A 21,290-nucleotide genomic window follows, 5' to 3' on the forward strand; every position below is an offset into this window, starting at 1 on the left:
CCTATACCTCCATCCATGGCTGACGTGCCCTTGAACAAGGAACCTAACCCCACATTGCTCCAAGGGACTGTAACCAATACCCTGAAAAATAATAACAATAAGTCGCTTTGGATAAAAGCATCAGCTAAATGTAGTGTAATGTAATGTATTGTAATATCCATCCGTCATGTTTTTATTTTCCCCACCACAGCGCGAGTGCACTTCCAGCACAGTGCAGAGCTGCTGAGCCGGCTGGTGAAGGTGGAGGCCAACTACTCCCTGCAGCTGTACCCAGACGAGGGCCACACGCTGCGGGAGCCGCGCAGCCAGGAGCACCAGAGCCGCACCCTGCTCCACTACCTCCACAACTGCCTCAAGCACGACCCCACGATCGTCTACGAGGAGGACGATGACGATGAGGAGGAGGACGACTGAGTCCCCTTAACATTTTTAACCCCGTCAGCCCCCTCTCGTCACCCCGCAGCTCCATCCCCATTCCCCCTCCTCCGCAACAACCCCGAAAGCACGACCCCTCCCTTGCCTATGAGGAGGACGAGGAGAAGGAGGAGATCGTTTTACCCACCCTCCCATCAACCCACCCTCTCTCTTCTCTGCTTCACACTGTCCCCACCCGTTCCAACCCCCTTACTTCCACAACTGCCTCAAGCGCAACCCCTCTCTTGTACGCAGAGGAAGATGATGAGGATGAGGAGCTTGATGGCTGAGTCCCTCCCTTGCACCCCCCCCTCTCTCTCTGTTTTCAGTCCCATCTACCCCAGCTCCAACCCCATTACCTCCACCACTGCCTCAAGCACGACTCCTCTCTTGTACACAGAGGACGATGAGGAGGATGATGAGGAAGATGACTGACGACTGCCCTTAATCTCCTCTCTTAACCGCCCTTCCTCTGTTGTTCTCCTTGGCCCCATCCTGTCCACCTGCCCCCCCCCCTCCCCCTGAGAGACTGAATAAGGACAGCTTCCCCCCCTACATGCTGCCACCATACAGAGGCTGATGGCCACAAGAGGTGGGGACCCCCACTCTGCGAACCACTTCACTGGATGTTCTCTGCAATGAGGACGCAGCGGCCAGGAACCCATCACCCCACCGGGTGGCACCATTGTTCCCTGTTCCTGTGGATATTGCAACGGCGAGGACACATGGAAGCGAATTGAGCAAAGCAAAATGAGGCGAAATTCAGTGTTCCATTCTGAACGCTCAATGACCAACAGGTCGTAGCGGCGAATCAAATCGAAAACGACGGTGTTGTTGATTGGATTAGCCCGTCGCTGACAAAATCCGCTCTTGACCAGCATATTACTTAAACTTGTCTCAAACTTTTTTGCATTTCCTCACTCCTCTTCACACTTTTCGCTTGCCTCAATAGGAATGAATGGAGGATTTCTGTTCGCCGCACCAATTTTCTCGCATGTGTCCCCGCCGTGAAGATGTGGGTGTGTATAACACCTGCTGCAAGTCCTGGATTTTGGCCTAAAGTTCTAGGGTTTGCCACTCTGAGAAAAACGACAAGGCTGAAAGCAACTTGTGTATGCACGCAAGCCACCGTGTGTGTGTGTGTGTGTGTGTGTGTGTGTGTGTGTGTGTGTGTGTGTGTGTGTGTGTACTATGTGTTTGTGTTTGTCTGTGTTCCGTTTGAATGGAAAAGTACAACTCCTTGAATGAAGTGGTCTTCCTCATAAGCACACAGAAAGTCTGAGTATGCATGACCACAAAGGCTGCATGACATTGGAGTCCCATTAGCAAACTGCTGTTTGTTAGGTGAAATCTTATGGGTGTTCAGAAATGGTTTGTCATGTCCAGTCTCTACTGTTTGGAGATTGATTTATTTATATGATAAGTGATTTCCTATAAAATCTGTCTAAATGCTCCTTTAAGTTAGTCTACCAGCACCAGCAGAGTTTGACTGTGACCATTCAGACAAAGCACTTACTCCACCTTGCGTCATGAAAGAAATGCTAACCCAGATATGTCCAAGCCGTTCAATAATTATCGGATTTATTGTGAGATGTATGGGGAGTCGCAAGACCTACATCAGTCAGCTGTTCTGTTTGTCTTGTTGTTCTGGTTTAATTGTAACTCCAATAAGGTTTCAACTAATGCCATATTTTGTCTGATATGAACTCAGTGCTGTTACGTTTCTGCAAAAGTTTAGGCACCTCTTAGCAACATTTCTCTACATATTACTGTGAATGAGAAGTGAAATTGTCAAAGGGCATAGTTTCAAGAAGGAGTACACATTTTCTAAGCAACAACAAAGTTATGCTTTTATATTTTACATTGTCCACATAGGGAGAAAGCTTGAAGCACAGCATTATGCTCGGACATCCCATATGAGTCTGCCGTGGCCTGTGGAGGTTTTGTCCAATATCCTGGGCAGGGATCGATTATGTCTGCTTTGTCTTGAATTGATAATACATTGGTTTCGTATGTCCCCACTATTTTCAGTGCTTTTGAGGGCCAAGACTAGCCTAGCTCTTGCCAAATCTGTGTAGTTCTGCACAGCTCCACCAGGAGAGAATAACATATCTGGAAAGAGGCAAGTTAAATCAAGACCTCTAACGTACTCTTGAACATGGTGGATTGGAACTCTCTGTACTCTGCTGTGGAAGATAATCCAACCAATGCCAATGTCCAAAGCATGTCATCCACCCAAGATGGTCAGATGTCCGCAATCCGTTTTCCACTTGCTTGTTTTTCTTGTTACAACCAAAGAATTCTGTGTATAACTTCATTTGTATACATGTTCCCTCTGATTTTTGTATTGATGATGCAAGTAAAATGTAGCTGGTTGAATTAGCCGCTTCCATTCCCTTTGTCTTATCGGCAGACGATACACAATGCACCCACATTTCAGGGAAACATTTCTTTGAGGGTCTTTAGAAACTCCAGCTAGTTGTGACTTGACTCAAGCAAAGCAGTTCCCTCTGCAGTTTGTCTTAAAGATGTCAGATGCTGTCATTTCTTCACATTATTATGAAGAATTAAATGATTGAAAAGAAATGGTTCCCTGAAAAGTGTTCTGCTCCTAGGCAGCTGCCACAAGGAATTCACATTATCGACTGACTTGCATGACTTGACATTTATAGTACTACTAAGACCATTTACAATATCCATCACAAGCGCTTTTTAGACTTTGTGGCTTTTCATTGATCCTGTTAATGTGGACACTATCCTTAATACTACTTCAGAAATTATCCTGGCTCTCAATATAAGAAACAATGTCTGACAACATCAGAGAGCAGCCATGCATCACAGTAATGCCAGTTTGAATCACGAGTGCCCAAACTTTTGCATGTCACTGTAAAGCTTTTTTTAAAATCTGAATCAAATGTGCCAAATGTAAGTGACCAACTACTTTCCATTCAGTGGTTTTCCCCTCAAATGTACATTGGTTCAATATTTTCAATGTCACTCCTGGGACATCATCTGTATGTTTTAGTGTTGTCCTTAGTTGGTGACTGACTGTGTATTTTTATCTTGAATGCTGAGGATCCTCCCATGCTAATTGCATGTCTGTAAAAAAATAAATATAGCTGCCTTTGGTACTGTCAGTGATTGTAAAACATGTTATGAATTCACAGTTAAACAAGCCATTTTTGTACCCTGGTATAAGATGTGACTGGATGCCTCACAGCAATACAATTGTGAAATGAAAGGTATCTCTTAAGGCCCTGACAGAAAATAACATTAACATGTGTGGTATTTTTGAATGGGCAACATAGGGTTGTTGAAAAGACAGCTCTTCATAACAAATGGCCTTGTCTGAAGAGATAGCAGCATACATAACATTTGTTCAACAGTATCACCATCCCCCCACCCACACCCACCCCCAGCTCAAAACAAATACAGCCCAACCTAATATGTAAAGCCTACGGTACCTTTATGTGATTTATGTGTATTGCTTCAGTGATTTTGGTGAAGCTGGTGGGGGGGAAGAAATCTGTTATCTGTGATGCAACCAGTGAAGACTACAGAGCTATTGGCAACGTTAGTCAAACCAGACAGGAGAAAACAGTGGACTGCATGTAGTCTTTTTAATTGAATGCCTTAGAAACTTGTTGTATTTTGTTGGTGTATTTTCTTGTTTTGTTTTGTTTTTTTATTTATTTATTTTTCAATAAAATAATGAATATATATGCTTTGCACAGATTTGTTTTTGACATGGACATTCGAACGGCCTTGCTTTTTAATACATCCACTTAACTGATTTCCTCAGCCTTCGGCTTCGTGCCTATGGCCGAACCACACCAGGGAGGATGTCAGTGCACATCATCCCTCCCACTCGGGTCATATTGCTTAAATATACATTGCACAATAGATGAAATTTAGGTCTGCTATCACATGCACACATGCATGCATTCAGCCATTAGGCAGATCACACACACACACACACACACACACACACACACACACACACACACACACACACACACACACACACACACACACACACACACACACACACACACAAACACACAAACACAGAGAGTTAATAGAATATGTTAAAGATAATCTGGCAATTTGCAATGTAGTTTACTTCAGTCTCAATCACATACATTATATAGACAGACTGTGTGGGTCTGAATTTGTCGCCAGAGAGATAACACTCACTTCAAAGTCCTTCTGCCCTCTTTCCCTGCACCTGAAGCAGGTGAGGTGAGTGTAGGCCGAACATACTTGCCCTTATACGGCTAAATCCTACCCCCTAGCGGTAGGGTGGTGGAACGCCATCCGAGAACAAGCGCTCCAATCATTTGCGGTACACGCGTGCGTAGTGGAAAGTAGCTGCTGATGCAAGAAACAGGGGTGCTCACAGGCACTGTGATCTTTACACATTCTCTAACAGAGACCTCTACCAACAAGCTACAGACATGTCAGGAGACGAGGTGAGCGGTCGGATAGCCTTTCCCTTGGCATATATCTAAGTCTTTCTTGAGATGAGGAATGGTCTACAATAGTTTATTTGACACTCGCCGCAGCTAACACACTATGACGTTCGGCCTTTAGCTAATACGGCTGCTATGTGGCTAGCCAGTTGAAGGCTACGTTGGTTTGAGGGCTAGCGAGCTATCAAGTGGCATTTCTGGTCGGTGTAATGTATGTACCAATAAATCTTCAAGAAATGTTGCTATGTCGGTTTTCAGAAATGAAGAGATGTGCTTGGGCAGGCTAGAAATCAACTCTCACCGACTGCTTTCCTACGAGTAGCAGGCTTTCGCACGTGCCGAGGCAGGAGCACAGATCAGCCTTTGCTAGCTGGCTAGTCTCTCCCATCAGCAGTGGCTCAACAGCAGCGTTGCGGCTAGTGGTGGGCTCTGGCAGAAGTTACTTAGCCCGTTACATTACTAATCGTCCCTTTCGCTTGTCCTATTTGGGATGTCGCTAAAATACTCTAATGCAACTGTTTTCATTAGTACAGCATTGTGGACCACGTTGCACTAAACAGCATCAAATGAATGTGTACTCAACAGTAATGATAGGTGTTGACGGGTTGGTCGTATGGTTCCATTATCTGTGACAGATTATTTGGGAAGGGCCACTAAAACGAGATCACGGGGTCTCTCGTCAACAGTCTGTCCAGTGTCCACTGTCACAATTGAAGAGTAATCGCCTATGACGTGAACTGTCAAACTATAAAACTGTAAAAGCAATTTTCTCTCAGGACAATTTGACATGATGGTTTATAATATGTACACAGCTCGAGTTGATCTGGGATGGGATGGCACTATTCTGATGGATTTTATTAGTATTATTAGTGCAGGTGGTTGATCACCATTTGGAGATCTAGTTGTTGCTTATTTACACCCTCACTCCTTCTCCCTCCTCTGGCCTGCCTGCTTCCATGATATGATGGGATAGGAGGATGAACCTTTATTGGGTCTTCTAGAGAGCAAGATAATGGGCACTGAGAGTCTGAATGACCCACACTCATATATAAACGCCTAACGTTGGGGATTAATTAATAAATGATACTCTACTACTGCTGCTACATTCACTCGCATACAATAACATTCACATTTATTGCACACAGCCCCCCAACAACCTTGTCAAGGCAACCCACAACACTAATAATATTACGGCAACATTACTATAATGGCAGTACTGACTTATAACGTCAGACTGACATTACTGTCTGGACAAAAAAATCCTCATTGTTTCAATTTTCTTTAATGACAGTTTGATTTGATATCTGATGGCTTGATTGGTATAAGATGGAGTTGCACCCAATATTGCTCATGATTGTGCAATTATAGGCCAATAATTGGCTGGTCGCCATTTGAGATCTGCTTATTGGTTATTTTCCCCCTCACGCTCCCTCCTGGGGAACATGCCAAGGACCTGGCTAGCTTTTAAGTAGTAGTTATACAGGTTAACCTTGAGGTAATGGTAAGTCATCCAATACCAGAGCCCATAGTCCTTATTATTTTTAACTAAATGACAGGTTTCCCACTTCATGCAGGTTAACGTAGCCAGGTGTATCACATGACCATGCTCTTGGAATACTGCCCTGGCTTATCTGCTTCCATTACTATTCGCAGATGATCTTCGACCCCACCATGACCAAGAAGAAGAAGAAGAAGAAGAAGCCCTTCATGCTGGAGGAGGATGGGGGCGATGGCGTGGCCGACGAGTCCCAGGGACCTGTGGAGGCCAAGGAGGTGGAGCCAGAGGGCCAGGAGGAGAAGGAGTTTGACGCAGACGAGGACGAGGGCAGGAAGAAAGGTCAGCGGACGGTGACATTTGCGCACATCCCAGGAAAAGGTGCAGGACAAAGGCCGACTGAAGGGTTGGAGTGAAGAGTCTGCACACTTAAAATCCTTTTTTCTTTGTCTTTTAAATGTTGTTCTTTATTCTATGGCAGGATTACATTTCCACCGGTCGAAGAGTAATCCTTCCATGGAACAAAAATAAACAAAGAAAAAGGATTTTAAGTGTGCAAACTATTCCCTCAATACCAGGAAGAGAGTTCAGCAAGGCATAGGGGGGGGACCATCTCACATTTCATCACAAATTCGGTCTCTAAGATCTCAGGCATGGTGCCTGAAATTAGATGTTAAGCATAGTACAGATATTAAGCATGTTCTATGCTAAGTTATCGCCAGGCTTTTAGAGACTTCAAAGTCATCAAAACACAGACATCAAAAATAAATATGAACCTGCCTATTGTATAAGTGAAGTGAGGCACTTTGCTATCTGTTATTCTTTCTCAGTGAATAACAACACAGGGAGTGAGAAACCAAATTAAGCTATTGCTGCATGTGATGTCCTATCATTCATGGATTGTTTTCTTCATTCAACACCTACAGAGGTTTCAGATGATCTGGACGATTTGAACTTCTTCAATCAGAAGAAAAAGAAGAAAAAACAAAAAAAAGTATTTGGCGATGACGTTGAAGAGGGGATGAAGGTCAGTGTGTGTGTGTGTGTGTGTGTGTGTGTGTGTGTGTGTGTGTGTGTGTGTGTGTGTTTGTGCTGCCTACATAAATGCTGACATTAAATGTGGCTATAACTGCAGACTGAAATCTGCATTAATCGTAACAAGGCTCTCTGAACGTCTTCCTAATGTATAAATTATTTAATCAACAGGACCTAAAAATCGAGAGTGAGCCGTCAGAGGCGATGGATGAGGATGACCTAGATCTCATGCTGCCCGCCAAGAAGAAGAAGTCAAAGAAAGTGGACTTCGACGAGGGAGAGCTGCTGGAGAAGGATGAAGGTAAGTTGTGTGGCAAAAAACATCTTTGCCCCTTGATCTTTTCATAAATGTTTACTAAGTAGTAATGAATGCCAGTACTTACACATTGATGGTGAAGGTATATTTTCATGAAAAAAGATGACATTTGTGGATGTTAACTATTAAAAATCGAACTGAATTGAATTACTATAGATTTGATGGATTTTCATCTCACACCTACCATGTCTGGCACGGACACTGCTGCCTTCTCCCTTCTTGGCTGTGGCAAATAGAAATCAATTGTGGAAATATGTCATCTTTCACTATGAGCCTTCTAAAGTTAAAGCTTCAGTAGGACATCTCCATTATGACTAATTCACTATTTTCATGTCATTCAGTTACTTATGCTTTGTTATGATCTATACCATTCCTCATTTGTTTTTTTCCGTCGCCAAGGTTTTCTGTTATTTAAATATGGAGATTGGGTTGGGTGGAAAGTTGAAAACTGATTGTCTATCAATTCACGTTTGTGTATCTTGTTTTCAGCTCTGGATGACGATGATGCCAAGAATTCAGACATCACCTTCAGTTCACAGGCGGGCCCTACGTGGGCAGGCACTGAGAGAGATTACACTTATGATGAGGTATGCTGTTTTTTAAGCGTGAGAATGTTGTAAGAAGGCTAGTGCAGTTTTTAATGCAACTCAGTGCTGGCTTTTTCCATGAATCCCATACCAGGATTCACCACTTTGGCACACTTGTTGTTGTTTGCATGATATCTTATGGTTGCATGATATCTTAACGTTTAAACACTTAAATCATTTTCCCTTGAATTAATCATTTTGCCCATTTGTTAGTTATGTACTCAAAAGAAACCCACAGCCATGGGTGAGCGATTAGGGTGCCAGGCTTGTAGGCCAAGGGTTTGCCGACTGCCTCGCTTGCAGTGCATTTGGGCTGTCCCCTTGCACAGATGAGACACAAATGCAATTTCGGTGTGCGGAGGGTGTGCTGTGACACAATGACAATGGGAGTTTCTCAGGTGGATTTTAACTTTTCATAGTGTTCTCCACTGCTGGTTGTGTAATCATACTGTTTGTTGTTTTGCTGCAGCTGCTGAATCGGGTGTTTAACATCATGCGGGAGAGGAACCCCGACATGGTGGCCGGAGAGAAGAGGAAGTTCGTCATGAAGCCTCCTCAGGTGGTGCGAGTGGGCACCAAGAAGACGTCCTTCGTCAACTTCACAGACATCTGCAAACTGTGAGTAGAGAACCGTACTTTGCATTGTATGTCTGTTGTCATAAGATTACAACTAGTTTGATTTTGATTTTGGTTGGTCCAATGGGAAATTTGTCTTGCTCAAAATGCCTTTGATGTAAACGGATGATAAACCGATCATAAAGAGCATACTGAATAAACAGCACACAGCAAATTGTAATATTTTGAAGTTGAACTGTGAAAACTCAGAAAAACAATACAGAGAGTACCTATACGGACAATGCAATCCTTGTATTCTATGAGAGCTTGGGGAGCATATTAGTTAACAGTGCAGTATTATCAGTGCTGCATCAGGTGTTTCTCTGAAACATGAGAGGTGATTTCTTACATTTGCACTGAGGGGGAGGAGGAGTATTGATCCCTGGTGGGCATAGACGATGGAGCTCAGGTGCACATATTCTGCAAAGACTTCTACAAAAAACACCCCTGAGCTAGTATATAGGGTAGTATGTTAAACCTTTGCTATGCACTTGGCAATACACCAATGGGACCTGTCTGTGTATACAGCCTTCAGTTAAGACTTCCTCTCTGTTAAAAACCTTCATGGGATCTGCCGATTATGTTGAGCACACATTTTGCTTACAATGACTAGTATTCAGAGAGAGGCTGATTGCTTTTTCTAATATGTCTGGGCGTGCTGGGAAGGGTGTCAATATTAGAATAAGAGTAGAAGTGGTAATTTCCACACGGATTCCCCAGCTGCATCACAGAAAACACATTTTGCTCCTCAGATAGGATTAGTGCAGTTGCTGTCTTAGTAAATTAGGCCATGCATAGATTTACTTAAAATTCATGTCCCCCCCCAGCTCCTGCACATAACCATGAAGTATTTCCTTCATTTTAATTGCTCCTGTTCTTGCAGCCTTTTCTGCCATGTTGTAAACCTTTTGCTGATTTGCAGTATATGGGGTGGTTATAATAAAATGTATACAATAAAAATGGATCTGTGTAAACTAAAAGCAGGGAATGTTTTCAGTGTTTTGTTTTGACTGTAATGCAGACATTATGTATTTGTATTAAAGCAGTTCATTTTGTCTTTATTGTTGTATAGGCTGCATCGTCAACCCAAACATCTCCTTGCCTTCTTATTGGCTGAGCTTGGTACAAGGTAATGATGATCACTTCTAAAACCGCTATATTTTTGAGTGTGTAAGTTATTGATTATCGAAAGATAGATTGATCATTGATTCAGTAATTTTACTGGTGTACCTACAAATGTATGTTTTTTTTCCTTCCCACAGTGGCTCCATTGATGGAAATAACCAGCTTGTTATCAAGGGAAGATTTCAACAGAAACAGATAGAGAATGTGCTGAGAAGATACATTAGTAAGTAGCTAATAGCTAACTAGTGGTCTCAAATAGTTCATATTATGCCCTGATGGAATGCCAGCCTTGCAGTGAATGAGTTATACATTTATGGAGACTGTGAATCCCCAACACCATTGTTGACATGAAATATGTAGATTTGGAAGATGGCTTCAAAATGTAGCTGTTAAAAAAAAAAAAACGCTTCAAAAATCCCACACACTGACCATTTCCCTTTGACGGTTTCGGTCTTAGACCTTCCTTATTTTTTGTTTGAGTAATACAGGTCTAAGACCGAAATGTTGTAAATAAATCAAAGCGAAGTCGTAAGTGTATGGATTTTTGTATTTTTTCCCTGATATGTGACCTGTGTGTCATCTTCAAAGCACCTGTCAGCTGAGGTGTGTAAAAAAAGCACAAGATTTAAATACTGTAACTGTGACAGTGATCATGACCAGATTGTTTGTGTCTTCTTTGCAGAGGAATATGTCACCTGTCACACGTGTCGCTCCCCGGACACCATTCTGCAAAAAGACACGCGTCTGTACTTCCTACAGTGCGAGACGTGTCACTCCCGCTGCTCCGTCGCTAGCATCAAGACCGGCTTCCAGGCTGTCACAGGAAAGAGAGCTCAGCTTCGTGCCAAAGCCAACTAACGGGAACGCCGGGGCGCTGCTGCTGCTCCTCTTTGCCCCTTCCTATCACCCCTCTACACTCCCCTCTGTCAAGCCAACAACCATAGGGGAGCCACTGATAGCCCACTGCTGCCCTGAATTGACTACATCGAACCTGGGCAAATATCTCACCGTGATAGGGTCATGGACATCTTGGGTATCATGTGGGGGAGGGGAACAGGTCTTTGATGTTTTCTTTTTCGGGGGGCCGGGTGCTGGGCGTAGGAGGGGTTGTTGATGTGATGCTATAGATATTATACTCTGTTTTGTTTTTCCAACTCCGGTTGAGCAGGAGAAGGAGAGTCATGGGGCCTTTACTGCAGAGGCACCGTGTGGCACTGGATGCTTTAAACCACCAGCCCACACACACATACACATACAGTACACCCCCTCTGGTACCAATGTGGTCCTCATCACCACCACCACTTCCTCTGACCCCCCCGGTCATCACCTTTTCAGAGTTTTACAGTTTAGCCGGCATATTAAAGTGCTCTTGGTTAAAAGAGAAAGAATTTCAGTACTTTTCGGTCAAAGCCCCCCTAACGTTGTCCTCCCATCTGCCTAAGAATATGCGATGTGTGGTTTTATCATGTGTGTGTGGTTTAACCAACGTGGCATTGCTCTCAGGGAAGATGGCAGCAGTCCAGCGTAGTAGTTTCATCTCACAGGCTCTGGGTTAAGCTTCTCCAGAGAGTTTATAGAGAGCTCCCTGGGTATTTGGGGATTTTGGGTCAACTCATGTCTTCTCTCTCTCTCTCTCTCTCTCTCTCTCTCTCTCTCGCACGCACGCACGCACGCACGCACACAGCAGCTGTGAAAGTTTATCATTTTACATTTCCCAACCTGCTGCCTGATATCAGTATTGGTGAAGGACAACAAAAGTGTGTGTACTGCTGTCATACACAAGGGCTGTTTGCCTCATTGGGGTAGGCGTTGGACAGTTTTTAATCAACCTCTGTATTGTAGACCAACAGAATTGTGATCTATCTCTCTCTCTCTCTCTCTCTCTCTCTCTCTCTCTCAGAAAGTGATTTAATTATGGCCCACAAGAAAACAGGATGTGGTTCTAACACAGCAGCAGATGTGCAGATTCGAGTGTTTTGGAATAAAAGTGATAAATGAAAATGATGTCCATTTTTTCCTTTTTTTTAACGTTTCTTTTTTTTTCTTGGTCAGGTATTTTACATTGTTGACTTAATAGGAAATAAGATATAAGATGTATTATGAAAGCTGGTGATGCACATGGTGGGTAGTACAATTACAAAGAAAGCGTATCTCGGTTTGTGAAATTGTCTGGCCAATTTTACAGAGAAACCTGGATATTTGGACATGGATACTGCAAGTATACCTCACCGCTCTCCTTCTGATGCTTGTAGGTGGCTGAGGGGCCCAGAAATGCTCATTCGTTGCAACATACACATAATACAATGGAAGAGTTACATTTGAGAGATGGTGGCTACATTGTAGCGGGTTGAATGACCGAGGTGTTGCCACATTTTCAAATTTGCATCATTTGATTTATTTTCTGTCGGAACATAGGAGTTTCAATTGAATAAGTATTATTTACACAGTTTAAATGGAAATTGGAAATACTTCGAAAGACAAACGTTGATTACTGCATAAGATGAAGTCGTACTGTAAATGCCCACCAGTCTTTGACCAAATGTTGTTTGGCAGGGGAAAAAAGTCGAGAAGGTGACGTTCGAACCAGAGCCATCGAATATCAGAGTTACGCCACTCCCATAGACCTCTATGGACCAATCTTTCCACAGCAATGGCGGCTCTCATGGAGCCTCACGGAGCGTTAACATGGAAATCCCCATTGACTTTAGTTCTATTAGAAGTTACTTAGTTCCAGGAGGTGGCCGTAGAACACAGAAAATGTGGTAAAGGTAATGTAATTTGTTTGTACTTAATCTTTGTTTGGTATGTGATGGTTCTGTGTTAGTTTCCAACGAACAGAAGTTTACTGTTAAGAAACATTTTAATCTACGCGAATCACATCACCAACCGACTTCCTGGTCCCCGGTTTGCGCAACTCTGTTATTAGATGGCTCTGGTTCGAACAGTCGTAGGTCACTGCCCACGTGACACTTTCGCAATCATCGAACGGAAGCATGGCGGCGCTTCGGGTTGCCGTGTCGTCAAGTGCCGGTAGAACTTTTCTCAACTCAAAGAATGTTATCGCCGTGTCAAAGGTGAGTTAAAATGTAATATAAACAACTGTTGACATTTTGAGATGAGTAAATTAGCCATCCATCCACAAGAAACCGGCTATGCAGCCTTAATTCAGACAAGGTCACCTAGCCTAGCATGTTCGTCTGCTGACATCACCTTTGACAACGGCATTTCAACTAGCTTGTGTAGCTACAAGTTGGCTTAATGGAGAAAGACTGGTAGTGAAGTCTTGCAGATGTCAGTGTGATTTGTGACAAATGCTAATCGCTTTTTCTGCACTCTGATGGGTATAATCTGTGAAGTAGTGACACTGACATATTTAAAACGTCACCAGTTATTTACAATCAAGTGACTTTCTGCGTTATTCTAAATATTCTCAGGGCTAGAGCAATGCTATGCTATGGCTTAATATAGCTCTCTGTGTTTGGTCTCCTTGGCTTGTCTGCCCAGGGCACGTAGCCTAGTGTCCCTGGCTCCATATTTTACTAGAAAAGGGTTCCTGAAAGAACGTTTGTTTGGCATAGTAAAGCATTACATGCGAAATGGCTATCCTTGCCTTTCTCACTTCAATACCAGGAGATCATGGTCATAACCTGCCACTGTTTTGACATGGTTTATTTGAATATGCTTCTGCTGAGCACTAATCTGTTGCTTGACAACTCTCACCTTCCTCCAGGTCAACATGTCCTTTGCCACTCTGTCCAGAGGAAAAAAGGTAGCCATCTCAACACTTGGGGTGGTTGCCGCAGGAGGTGCAGGTCTAGCCCTGGCTCTTAACCAGTCAGTGAAGGCCTCAGATCTTGAGCTGCACCCCCCAAACTATCCCTGGACTCACAGCGGAATGGTATCGGCACTGGACCATGCAAGGCATGTATTAGTAGTCTCATATTCTCTATAATGTGTCATTATGTATAATGATGGATTTTATGGAAAGGTGAGCTTTGCATTTTCATTTAAAAAAGAGGCACTGTTGTGTCCATAGATATTGTCTGATTTTTTAGAATAAAGGACATCCTATGGCCACTTTAGTTAATGTGTTTTATTGTGTGCGTGTGTGTGTTTGTATTACACAGTATTCGCAGGGGGTACCAAGTGTACAAGCAGGTGTGCTCGGCCTGCCACAGTATGGAGTATCTGGCCTTCCGTAACCTGGTGGGAGTGAGCCACACAGAGGCAGAGGTCAAGGTGTTGGCCGAGGAGGTGAGAACATACACTCTCAATTACATTAGCACACATGAATGAAATGCATGTTCTGAAGGGGCATTCATGTGCTTTCTGTAGCAAAAATGTGTCCAAAATGTGTATGAGATTTCACATAATAAGTGCAGTTCACCCTCCAGCCACTCAACCCAACGTTCTCTTATGCGCAGTATATAATGATATTGCTTGTTTATGCTATTTCACTACATGTATTCACTGTTGCCGTACATGTCATTTCCCCTTCAGTTATAACCTTGGCTTCTTCCTCTCTAGATTGAGGTGGTGGATGGTCCTGATGAGAGTGGAGAGATGTTCACCCGTCCAGGAAAGCTGTCTGACTATTTCCCCAAACCATACCCCAATCCAGAGGCAGCACGTGTGGCCAATAACGGAGCTCTGCCCCCTGATCTCAGCTACATTGTCAATGCCAGGTACCAAGCTGTCCTACTTGAGCCGTTGTGTCACACCTAACTTCTTCTTTCAGCAAATGGATTCTTATAGTGAATCAAAAGCAAAATGTCAACCATTTTTTTTTCACTTAATCATGTTAAAGTTTTGTCCTTTATTTGACTACATTTCAACGGGGTAACTGGTGTTTTGTATGTGACCTTTGTAATCAGTTGATTTGAAAAGAAAACAAGTACGTTTGATTCAATACGAAGACACAATGATAGTAGTGCATTTTTAAAAGCAAAATCAATTGAACATGTACGCGATAAAGTTAGTTTCATTAAACGAGTTCTGCTACTGCTAGATATCAATAATTAAATAGCTTATTACTTTACATGTCATGTTCTGCTGCAGATGACAGCGTGTGAATTCTCATCATGTGTTTGTGCTGCAGGCATGGCGGAGAGGACTATGTCTTCTCACTGCTGACAGGGTACTGTGATCCTCCTGCTGGGGTGGCGGTGAGGGAGGGGCTCTATTACAACCCATACTTCCCCGGACAGGCCATTGGCATGGCTCCCCCCATATACAACGAGGTCCTGGAATATGAGGATGGTGAGTCCATTGTCTTAAGTCAATTGGATATGGAGCGGCACATTGACAGTACAGATAGAAAGTCTTAAATACATAATAGAGTATGAATATAGCCATTGTGTACATCTTCTTTTTTGTAGCACTGCTAGTATAAAACCCGTAAACCAGTTTGAACGCTGCAATTAAAATGATTGCTGTTACTTTTAAAAGCACAGCTTGAAATCTTAAAAATGAGAATGCACAAAGTAAAATATACTTTTGGATTGGGTCATGACAAGTCCGTTTCGTTATAAATTAATAAGAGTGGAATGATTGATTGCCTGTTGCTTCTGGTATGCCATAGGTACTCCAGCTACGATGAGCCAGGTGGCTAAGGATGTCTGCACCTTCCTGCGCTGGGCAGCGGAGCCGGAGCACGACCAGCGCAAGCGCATGGGGCTGAAGGTTAGCTTAGCTGCCTGCGTCTCCCTGTGTCTGTCTGAGCCTGGTACTGCGTTATAAGAGCCTTATCCTGCTGTGGTGGTTACAACTGCTACGTGTGTCCAGCCATTAGAGACTTTTTTTTTTTTACAGCTCAGATTTGTGCAGTTGCTGCCAAATAGTTGTGATAACAAGTACCGGTATATGGGTGACATTTTGAGAGTTGTGAACTAGCGAGAATACTGTACTACAGAGAGACTGTTGGAAAACTCATTTCTCTTAAAGGATTTTAAAGGTTCAGTGCGTAATATTTTTACCAGTTTATTTCCACAATTCATGCTGCCCATTCACAAATGTTTCATTTTCATGAATACTTACCACCACCATCCATTTGTAAGTATTCATAATGACTGGGAAAATGGCACTTTTCATACATGAAAAGGTGGATCTTCTCCATTGTTCGCCATTTTGAATTTCCAGAAATAGGCATTTTTAGCAGCAAAATTTACTGTACTTTGATCATACTAGTAAATATTAGTTCATTATTAAGTATGTATTCATGAAAAGATCCAATTTCGCAGTAGACAGCACAGTTTCAATGAGCAGCACAGTGCACCTTTAAACTCTAAGCATTTTAAGATCTCAGATTCCCATGTTTAGGGCTTTCCTGTCCACACATTTTTACGTCTTAAGCCAGGTAGATACAGTAAACCATTGGCAGAAAGAGCAGTCAGGCCACATCAGGCTCAGCCAGCTGGAAATGAAAATACTTTAAAGTTGATGGCATTGTTTAAGTGTCATCTACTCCTATTTAATGTGGTACACCATTTCTTTTCAGCTTTTGATGGGCTCGGCCATTCTCATTCCATTGGTCTACTACATGAAGAGGCACAGGTGGTCAGTGCTGAAGAGCAGGAAGATCGCCTACAGACCACCTAAATAAATACCATACTACCTGAAACCGAACTTTGACCAATGCTCCAAGGATGTCATGTCAACTGACCAACTTTCACCACAGAGCCCACTCACTGCCTTTGATTTATTTTTATATTACAGACACAAAGGTGATCAGAGGTAGTCCTTGTTTTATATTTATTGTGCTTTCTTCTCCGAGGAGGCCTTTGCTGTCAGGTTGGATGCAGGTTCACTGAATACACTCTGTAAATAACTGGCTGTCATAATAAATCCAATTGTCACTATTCCCCCCAATATGTGTTGTGTGTTTTCAAAGTTGCGTAGTGGTCAACTTCATTGTAATATATTTGTTCACTTAGAAATATGCACAATATTTTCGCATGCGAAATGGAAAAAAAAGCAGAAAGGAAGCGGAAGTGTCAATTTAACGGAAGTGGTACTGCCCAGAAGAACAAGCCGAGGAGCGAGACGGAGGTCGTAGACTCCAACTATACCTTTCGCGGATAAAAGCAGGAGGAAAGGCCGTAAATAATGTGAGTTAGCATGACAAATGACGAATGAGTGTATGATGGATGGATTAAACTATCGTTTTTAGAAGTTTGGCTGACTATAATGAGCGGTACCTCCCGCCTCCCTTGAAGACAAATCTAGTCCTGCTAGTCCGCTTAGCCTGCCATCGAAACGAGTCGGTTCACGGTGGGAGCAGTTAGAACAAGGACTTAGCATTGTCGCTAATTCAACTAGCTTACGCTTCCATTATACCAGGACAAGGCCGTAGGGTGATTGTACGAAATGCATCAGTCACTGACTCGACACAAATTGCTAACGGAGAACGCGAAATAACATACATGGGTGCATTATGAACTTACATCCCATTCATTTCGAACGTGTATCGCCGCCGCAAACGACACATATGCAGGCGGTGATTTGACAAGTAGGCTAGCACCCGTCATGTAGCTAATGTTAATACGCTAGCTGTCGAGAAGGCTAATACATTTGTTAGCTACCTTGCTAATCAAAAATGAATGCATATAAATGGAATAGTGCATCATGATCTAGGTCATATAAGACCATATAAACGTATGTAGCGTGAACATTTTCCCGAATGGGTGGGTCAATTGTTGAGGCCAACTGTAAAATGCAAATTAAAACTGTAAGTAACGACAATAATCATTTGTGTCAGCTCGCAGGGGACTTGTTCACGTTAGCATGTCAGCGGCCTAGCGATAGTGATGGATTGGATAAGCCGAGTTTAGCAGTCTATTCAAGGTTTTATGCCAAAAACAAGGCAATATACAAACAACCACACAGCTAAATAACATAAAGGGGTACTCTTATCCATGAATGACACATATGTAGCTATTGTCGGTAAATGTGTAGCCATGCCTCGCAACGTCACTTCAGATTTGTCTATTGAAATGCAAATCCACTCAAGTCTCTAGCACGAGTCGCCATTCAGTTTGTCAGGTTGAGAAGGAAGGTGAAGGCGCGGATGATTTAATTGTAGTGCTACAGAGGTAGGGGTCGCACTGTATCCGATAACATCCCCCCCCCAGTACGCCCAGATGTCCAGGTGTTCAAAGTACTAAACCAACGTTCTTTACATAATATTCAGTTTAGAAAATAATAAGAAATTAATATATGAGTTCTTACGGTCAAGTTGGTATTGATATGATGTTGATAGTAGTGTTTTGTGAAAACACATTCATTTAATTAAAGGTAGTTAGATTCTATCTCTTCCTATATCATGGCAATGTGGCAAGTGTGAATGTCAGGCATTTTGTCCTATTTACAATAAACATGTATTTGATGTAAGACCCACAGCCGGGCTGCCTGATCTGACATGTCCCATGCGCATACATTTATGTCTTTCTGCAGCGTTAACAATGGACAAGAGCGACCTGGTGCAGAAAGCCAAGCTGGCCGAGCAGGCCGAGCGCTATGACGACATGGCTGCCGCCATGAAGCTGGTGACGGAGCAGGGCACCGAGCTCTCCAACGAGGAGCGCAACCTGCTGTCGGTGGCCTACAAGAACGTGGTGGGCGCCCGCCGCTCCTCCTGGCGCGTCATCTCCAGCATCGAGCAGAAGACCGAGGGCAACGAGAAGAAGCAGCAGATGGCCAAGGAGTACCGCGAGAAGATCGAGGTGGAACTGCAGGACATCTGCAACGACGTGCTGGTGAGTGGCCGAAGGGGAAGAAAGTGGCGGCACAGCTGCTTTACTCAGTTGTTGAGAGAGCCCTCAAAATGTTGTGGAGAAACACACTAAGTACAGCTGCTAAGACGTAACCGAGTCATGCACTGCAAAGTGGATGTAGTTTAGTACCTTTTGGTTAATTTAACTGTAGCACTTCTATAAGGAAATGGATTTTGTACGTTTTTTTTTTCCCTCCAAACTCAGCATCTGATTCTTTAAAATTATTTTTTTAATTTACAGGGCCTCCTGGACAAATACCTGATTGCCAACGCCAGCCAGCCCGAGAGCAAGGTGTTCTACCTGAAGATGAAAGGAGACTACTACAGATACCTGTCTGAGGTTGCCTCTGGGGATTCCAAGAAGAGTAAGAGTGCTCCGCATGACTCAGCTTTGCTACTATGATTTTAATTGCAGCTCTATTTACACAGCGCAGAGTTCAAACCTGGTTTTTGTTTAGTGGGCAAGTAGTGACATCTTGGGTTTGTGTTTGCTGCCGTGTTTTTGCAGCCACGGTGGACAACTCTCAGCAGGCGTACCAGCAGGCTTTCGATATCAGCAAGAAGGAGATGCAGCCCACGCACCCCATCCGCCTGGGCCTGGCTCTCAACTTCTCTGTCTTCTACTACGAGATCCTCAACTCGCCTGAACAGGCCTGCACTCTGGCAAAGACCGTAAGCACCCATTTGTATTTTAATAGTTGATGCCTCTTAAAACGATCCTGTTCTTAATTCTGACATTTTCCTACGCTTCACATTCACCTCTGAATTACTTACTCATATGTAACAGTCTATACATATTCAAACAGTATAAAAATTTTAATTCTAACATTTTTCTTGCTATTCACGTGTACCTCTTTGAATCTCCTCCAGGCATTCGATGAAGCCATTGCTGAGCTTGATACCTTAAACGAGGATTCCTACAAAGACAGCACCTTGATCATGCAACTACTAAGGGACAACCTGACCGTACGTTGGACTTTGTTTTCTCTTCTCACCTTTTTAAGTTGATGACTGTGTGTGACAGATTGGCCCAACAGTTAACTGATACACGGAGGCTCTTAAATCTAACAAGAGTAGTTACTGGCACCATGACAGCTTGACGCAGCGCCATTGGTGTGAAGGGTGGTGATGATGCTTTGTAACATGACCTGCTCTGCAGAAAGGAGGGGGGCAGCACATATCATCCCTGGAGCTGTCATCACGTTACTAACGTCTCGCCCAAGGGCCACAGATGGTTAGCCCAGCTGTGTCCCCCTCAGGGGCATGTCGTTCTTAGTGCGAAATATGACAAACGCAAAATAGCACAAACACAACCATGTGATGCTCTGGTGTTAAAATATAATCGCTTTTGGTGGTTTCAAATATAAATGCTATAAATTGTTCCTGCTCTTCTTTTTTTCCCCTTCTCTTCTTCCTCTAGCTGTGGACATCAGAAAACCAGGGTGACGAGGCGGATGCTGGAGAGGGGGAGAACTAGAGACAGCACCCTATCGTCTGACCACACATACACGCACACACACAGACACATACACACACAAACAAAAATACACTCTTCATCTTAAGAAAAAAAAAATACACACACAAACGGCTTCTTCCACTCCCACGCCCCCCCCTTTTACCATTTTACCCCCCTTTCATTCCCAGCCCATCCCGAAATGCCCCAGCCCTACTGTATGACTAGCAGCATGAGTTGTACCTGAGCTTACCACAGTCCTGCTCCCCCTGAGGTGCACTAACACAGTACAGGGGAGAGCATTCACAGGGGAACATGCACATGTTAGCAGGGCCAGTCATTTTCTTTGTGAAATTTAAATGTGGTTGTATTGAGTAGTGAGTCCATATTCTTTGTGCGTGTATGTCTGTGTGTGTGCGTGCATGTGCGTGTGTGCGTCTGGTGTGACTGAGTGAGCGAATGAGAGAGAGAGGAGAGGCGACACGATAAAAGTCTCCATGTGCACGTGAAAGAGGTTGTGTCCAAGTGTGAATGTGTGTACGAATGTAAGGGGGTTGGGGGTTGTGAATTCTAATCGTCCTTCCTGATAATTCCCTTTTTTTCTCCACCTAGCTGGTTGTGCATTTTTCATCCTTTTTTGTTACGGTCATATTTTTTAGTGTAATTGGTCATGGTATTTACAGGTTTTATTGTATGGTTATTAAACTGGCAGTTTATTTTCACCAACATCAGTTGTTCTGTCATCATTCTTTGAACCTTAAATCATAAACTAACAATATGCATACAAAAGTGTTGTTTTCAAATGTTATGTAAAGTGGCTGGATTGGTATTTTATTTACTACTTCTTGACCTTGACCTTGAAGCCTGCTGCTGCTAAAAACGTTGGAAAATCAGGGTTGCCTGAAACTAACTATTTGTAGAGCACTTATCATGCAAGGTGCATCTGACGCAAAGCTTAACCACGGAGGAGTTTGCCATTTTTGCCCTTATGAAGATGACGTAAGGCGA

At 43.3% G+C, this 21,290-nt stretch overlaps 4 protein-coding genes across 5 annotated transcripts in view; all 4 read left to right on the top strand.

The window, feature by feature from the left end:
* LOC134457472 (inactive dipeptidyl peptidase 10) overlaps nucleotides 1-486 on the top strand; it is a 74,420-nt gene extending 73,934 nt beyond the window's left edge. The window contains exon 25 of the mRNA XM_063209479.1: nucleotides 191-486. Coding sequence (XP_063065549.1) covers nucleotides 191-414 — 224 coding nt within the window. The 3' untranslated portion in view covers nucleotides 415-486. The remainder of the gene's footprint in view (nucleotides 1-190) is intronic.
* A 4,271-nt stretch (nucleotides 487-4,757) lies between these two features.
* LOC134457203 (eukaryotic translation initiation factor 2 subunit 2-like) lies at nucleotides 4,758-12,063 on the top strand. 2 transcript variants are annotated; one of them, XM_063209080.1, is made up of 9 exons: nucleotides 4,758-4,886; nucleotides 6,540-6,762; nucleotides 7,308-7,408; nucleotides 7,588-7,717; nucleotides 8,222-8,319; nucleotides 8,789-8,937; nucleotides 10,007-10,063; nucleotides 10,197-10,282; nucleotides 10,742-12,063. In XM_063209080.1, the coding sequence occupies exons 1-9, from the start codon at nucleotides 4,872-4,874 to the stop codon at nucleotides 10,915-10,917; spliced, it is 1,035 nt and encodes a 344-aa protein (XP_063065150.1). In that variant the 5' UTR covers nucleotides 4,758-4,871; the 3' UTR covers nucleotides 10,918-12,063. The 2 variants fall into 2 exon arrangements, with proteins under 2 accessions (XP_063065150.1, XP_063065151.1); XM_063209081.1 differs by having other exon boundaries at nucleotides 6,540-6,723.
* Nucleotides 12,064-12,994: 931 nt separating this feature from the next.
* Nucleotides 12,995-16,926, top strand: LOC134457205 (cytochrome c1, heme protein, mitochondrial-like). The gene is made up of 7 exons (XM_063209082.1): nucleotides 12,995-13,133; nucleotides 13,790-13,980; nucleotides 14,187-14,313; nucleotides 14,587-14,744; nucleotides 15,158-15,318; nucleotides 15,641-15,741; nucleotides 16,556-16,926. The coding sequence occupies exons 1-7, from the start codon at nucleotides 13,053-13,055 to the stop codon at nucleotides 16,658-16,660; spliced, it is 924 nt and encodes a 307-aa protein (XP_063065152.1). The 5' UTR covers nucleotides 12,995-13,052; the 3' UTR covers nucleotides 16,661-16,926.
* Nucleotides 16,927-17,047: 121 nt separating this feature from the next.
* Nucleotides 17,048-21,010, top strand: LOC134457206 (14-3-3 protein beta/alpha-1-like). Its single transcript, XM_063209083.1, has 6 exons — nucleotides 17,048-17,165; nucleotides 18,511-18,812; nucleotides 19,071-19,194; nucleotides 19,338-19,501; nucleotides 19,700-19,795; nucleotides 20,250-21,010. The coding sequence occupies exons 2-6, from the start codon at nucleotides 18,519-18,521 to the stop codon at nucleotides 20,304-20,306; spliced, it is 735 nt and encodes a 244-aa protein (XP_063065153.1). The 5' UTR covers nucleotides 17,048-17,165; nucleotides 18,511-18,518; the 3' UTR covers nucleotides 20,307-21,010.
* The last annotated feature ends 280 nt before the right edge of the window (nucleotides 21,011-21,290 follow it).

The sequence above is a fragment of the Engraulis encrasicolus genome, chromosome 10, assembly GCF_034702125.1.
Source record: "Engraulis encrasicolus isolate BLACKSEA-1 chromosome 10, IST_EnEncr_1.0, whole genome shotgun sequence".
Lineage (NCBI taxonomy): Eukaryota > Metazoa > Chordata > Actinopteri > Clupeiformes > Engraulidae > Engraulis > Engraulis encrasicolus.

Bases quoted from the DNA above. Each gene is read 5' to 3' on its own strand.
- LOC134457203 (XM_063209080.1), top strand. The intron at 7,718-8,221 runs GTAAGTTGTGTG...TCTTGTTTTCAG, and splicing joins GCTGCTGGAGAAGGATGAAG to CTCTGGATGACGATGATGCC. The intron at 10,283-10,741 runs GTAAGTAGCTAA...TCTTCTTTGCAG, and splicing joins TGTGCTGAGAAGATACATTA to AGGAATATGTCACCTGTCAC.
- LOC134457205 (XM_063209082.1), top strand. From the start codon at position 13,053: ATGGCGGCGCTTCGGGTTGCCGTGTCGTCAAGTGCCGGTAGAACTTTT. The intron at 14,745-15,157 runs GTACCAAGCTGT...TTTGTGCTGCAG, and splicing joins AGCTACATTGTCAATGCCAG to GCATGGCGGAGAGGACTATG. The intron at 15,742-16,555 runs GTTAGCTTAGCT...ATTTCTTTTCAG, and splicing joins GCAAGCGCATGGGGCTGAAG to CTTTTGATGGGCTCGGCCAT.
- LOC134457206 (XM_063209083.1), top strand. From the start codon at position 18,519: ATGGACAAGAGCGACCTGGTGCAGAAAGCCAAGCTGGCCGAGCAGGCC. The intron at 18,813-19,070 runs GTGAGTGGCCGA...TTTAATTTACAG, and splicing joins ACATCTGCAACGACGTGCTG to GGCCTCCTGGACAAATACCT. The intron at 19,502-19,699 runs GTAAGCACCCAT...AATCTCCTCCAG, and splicing joins CCTGCACTCTGGCAAAGACC to GCATTCGATGAAGCCATTGC.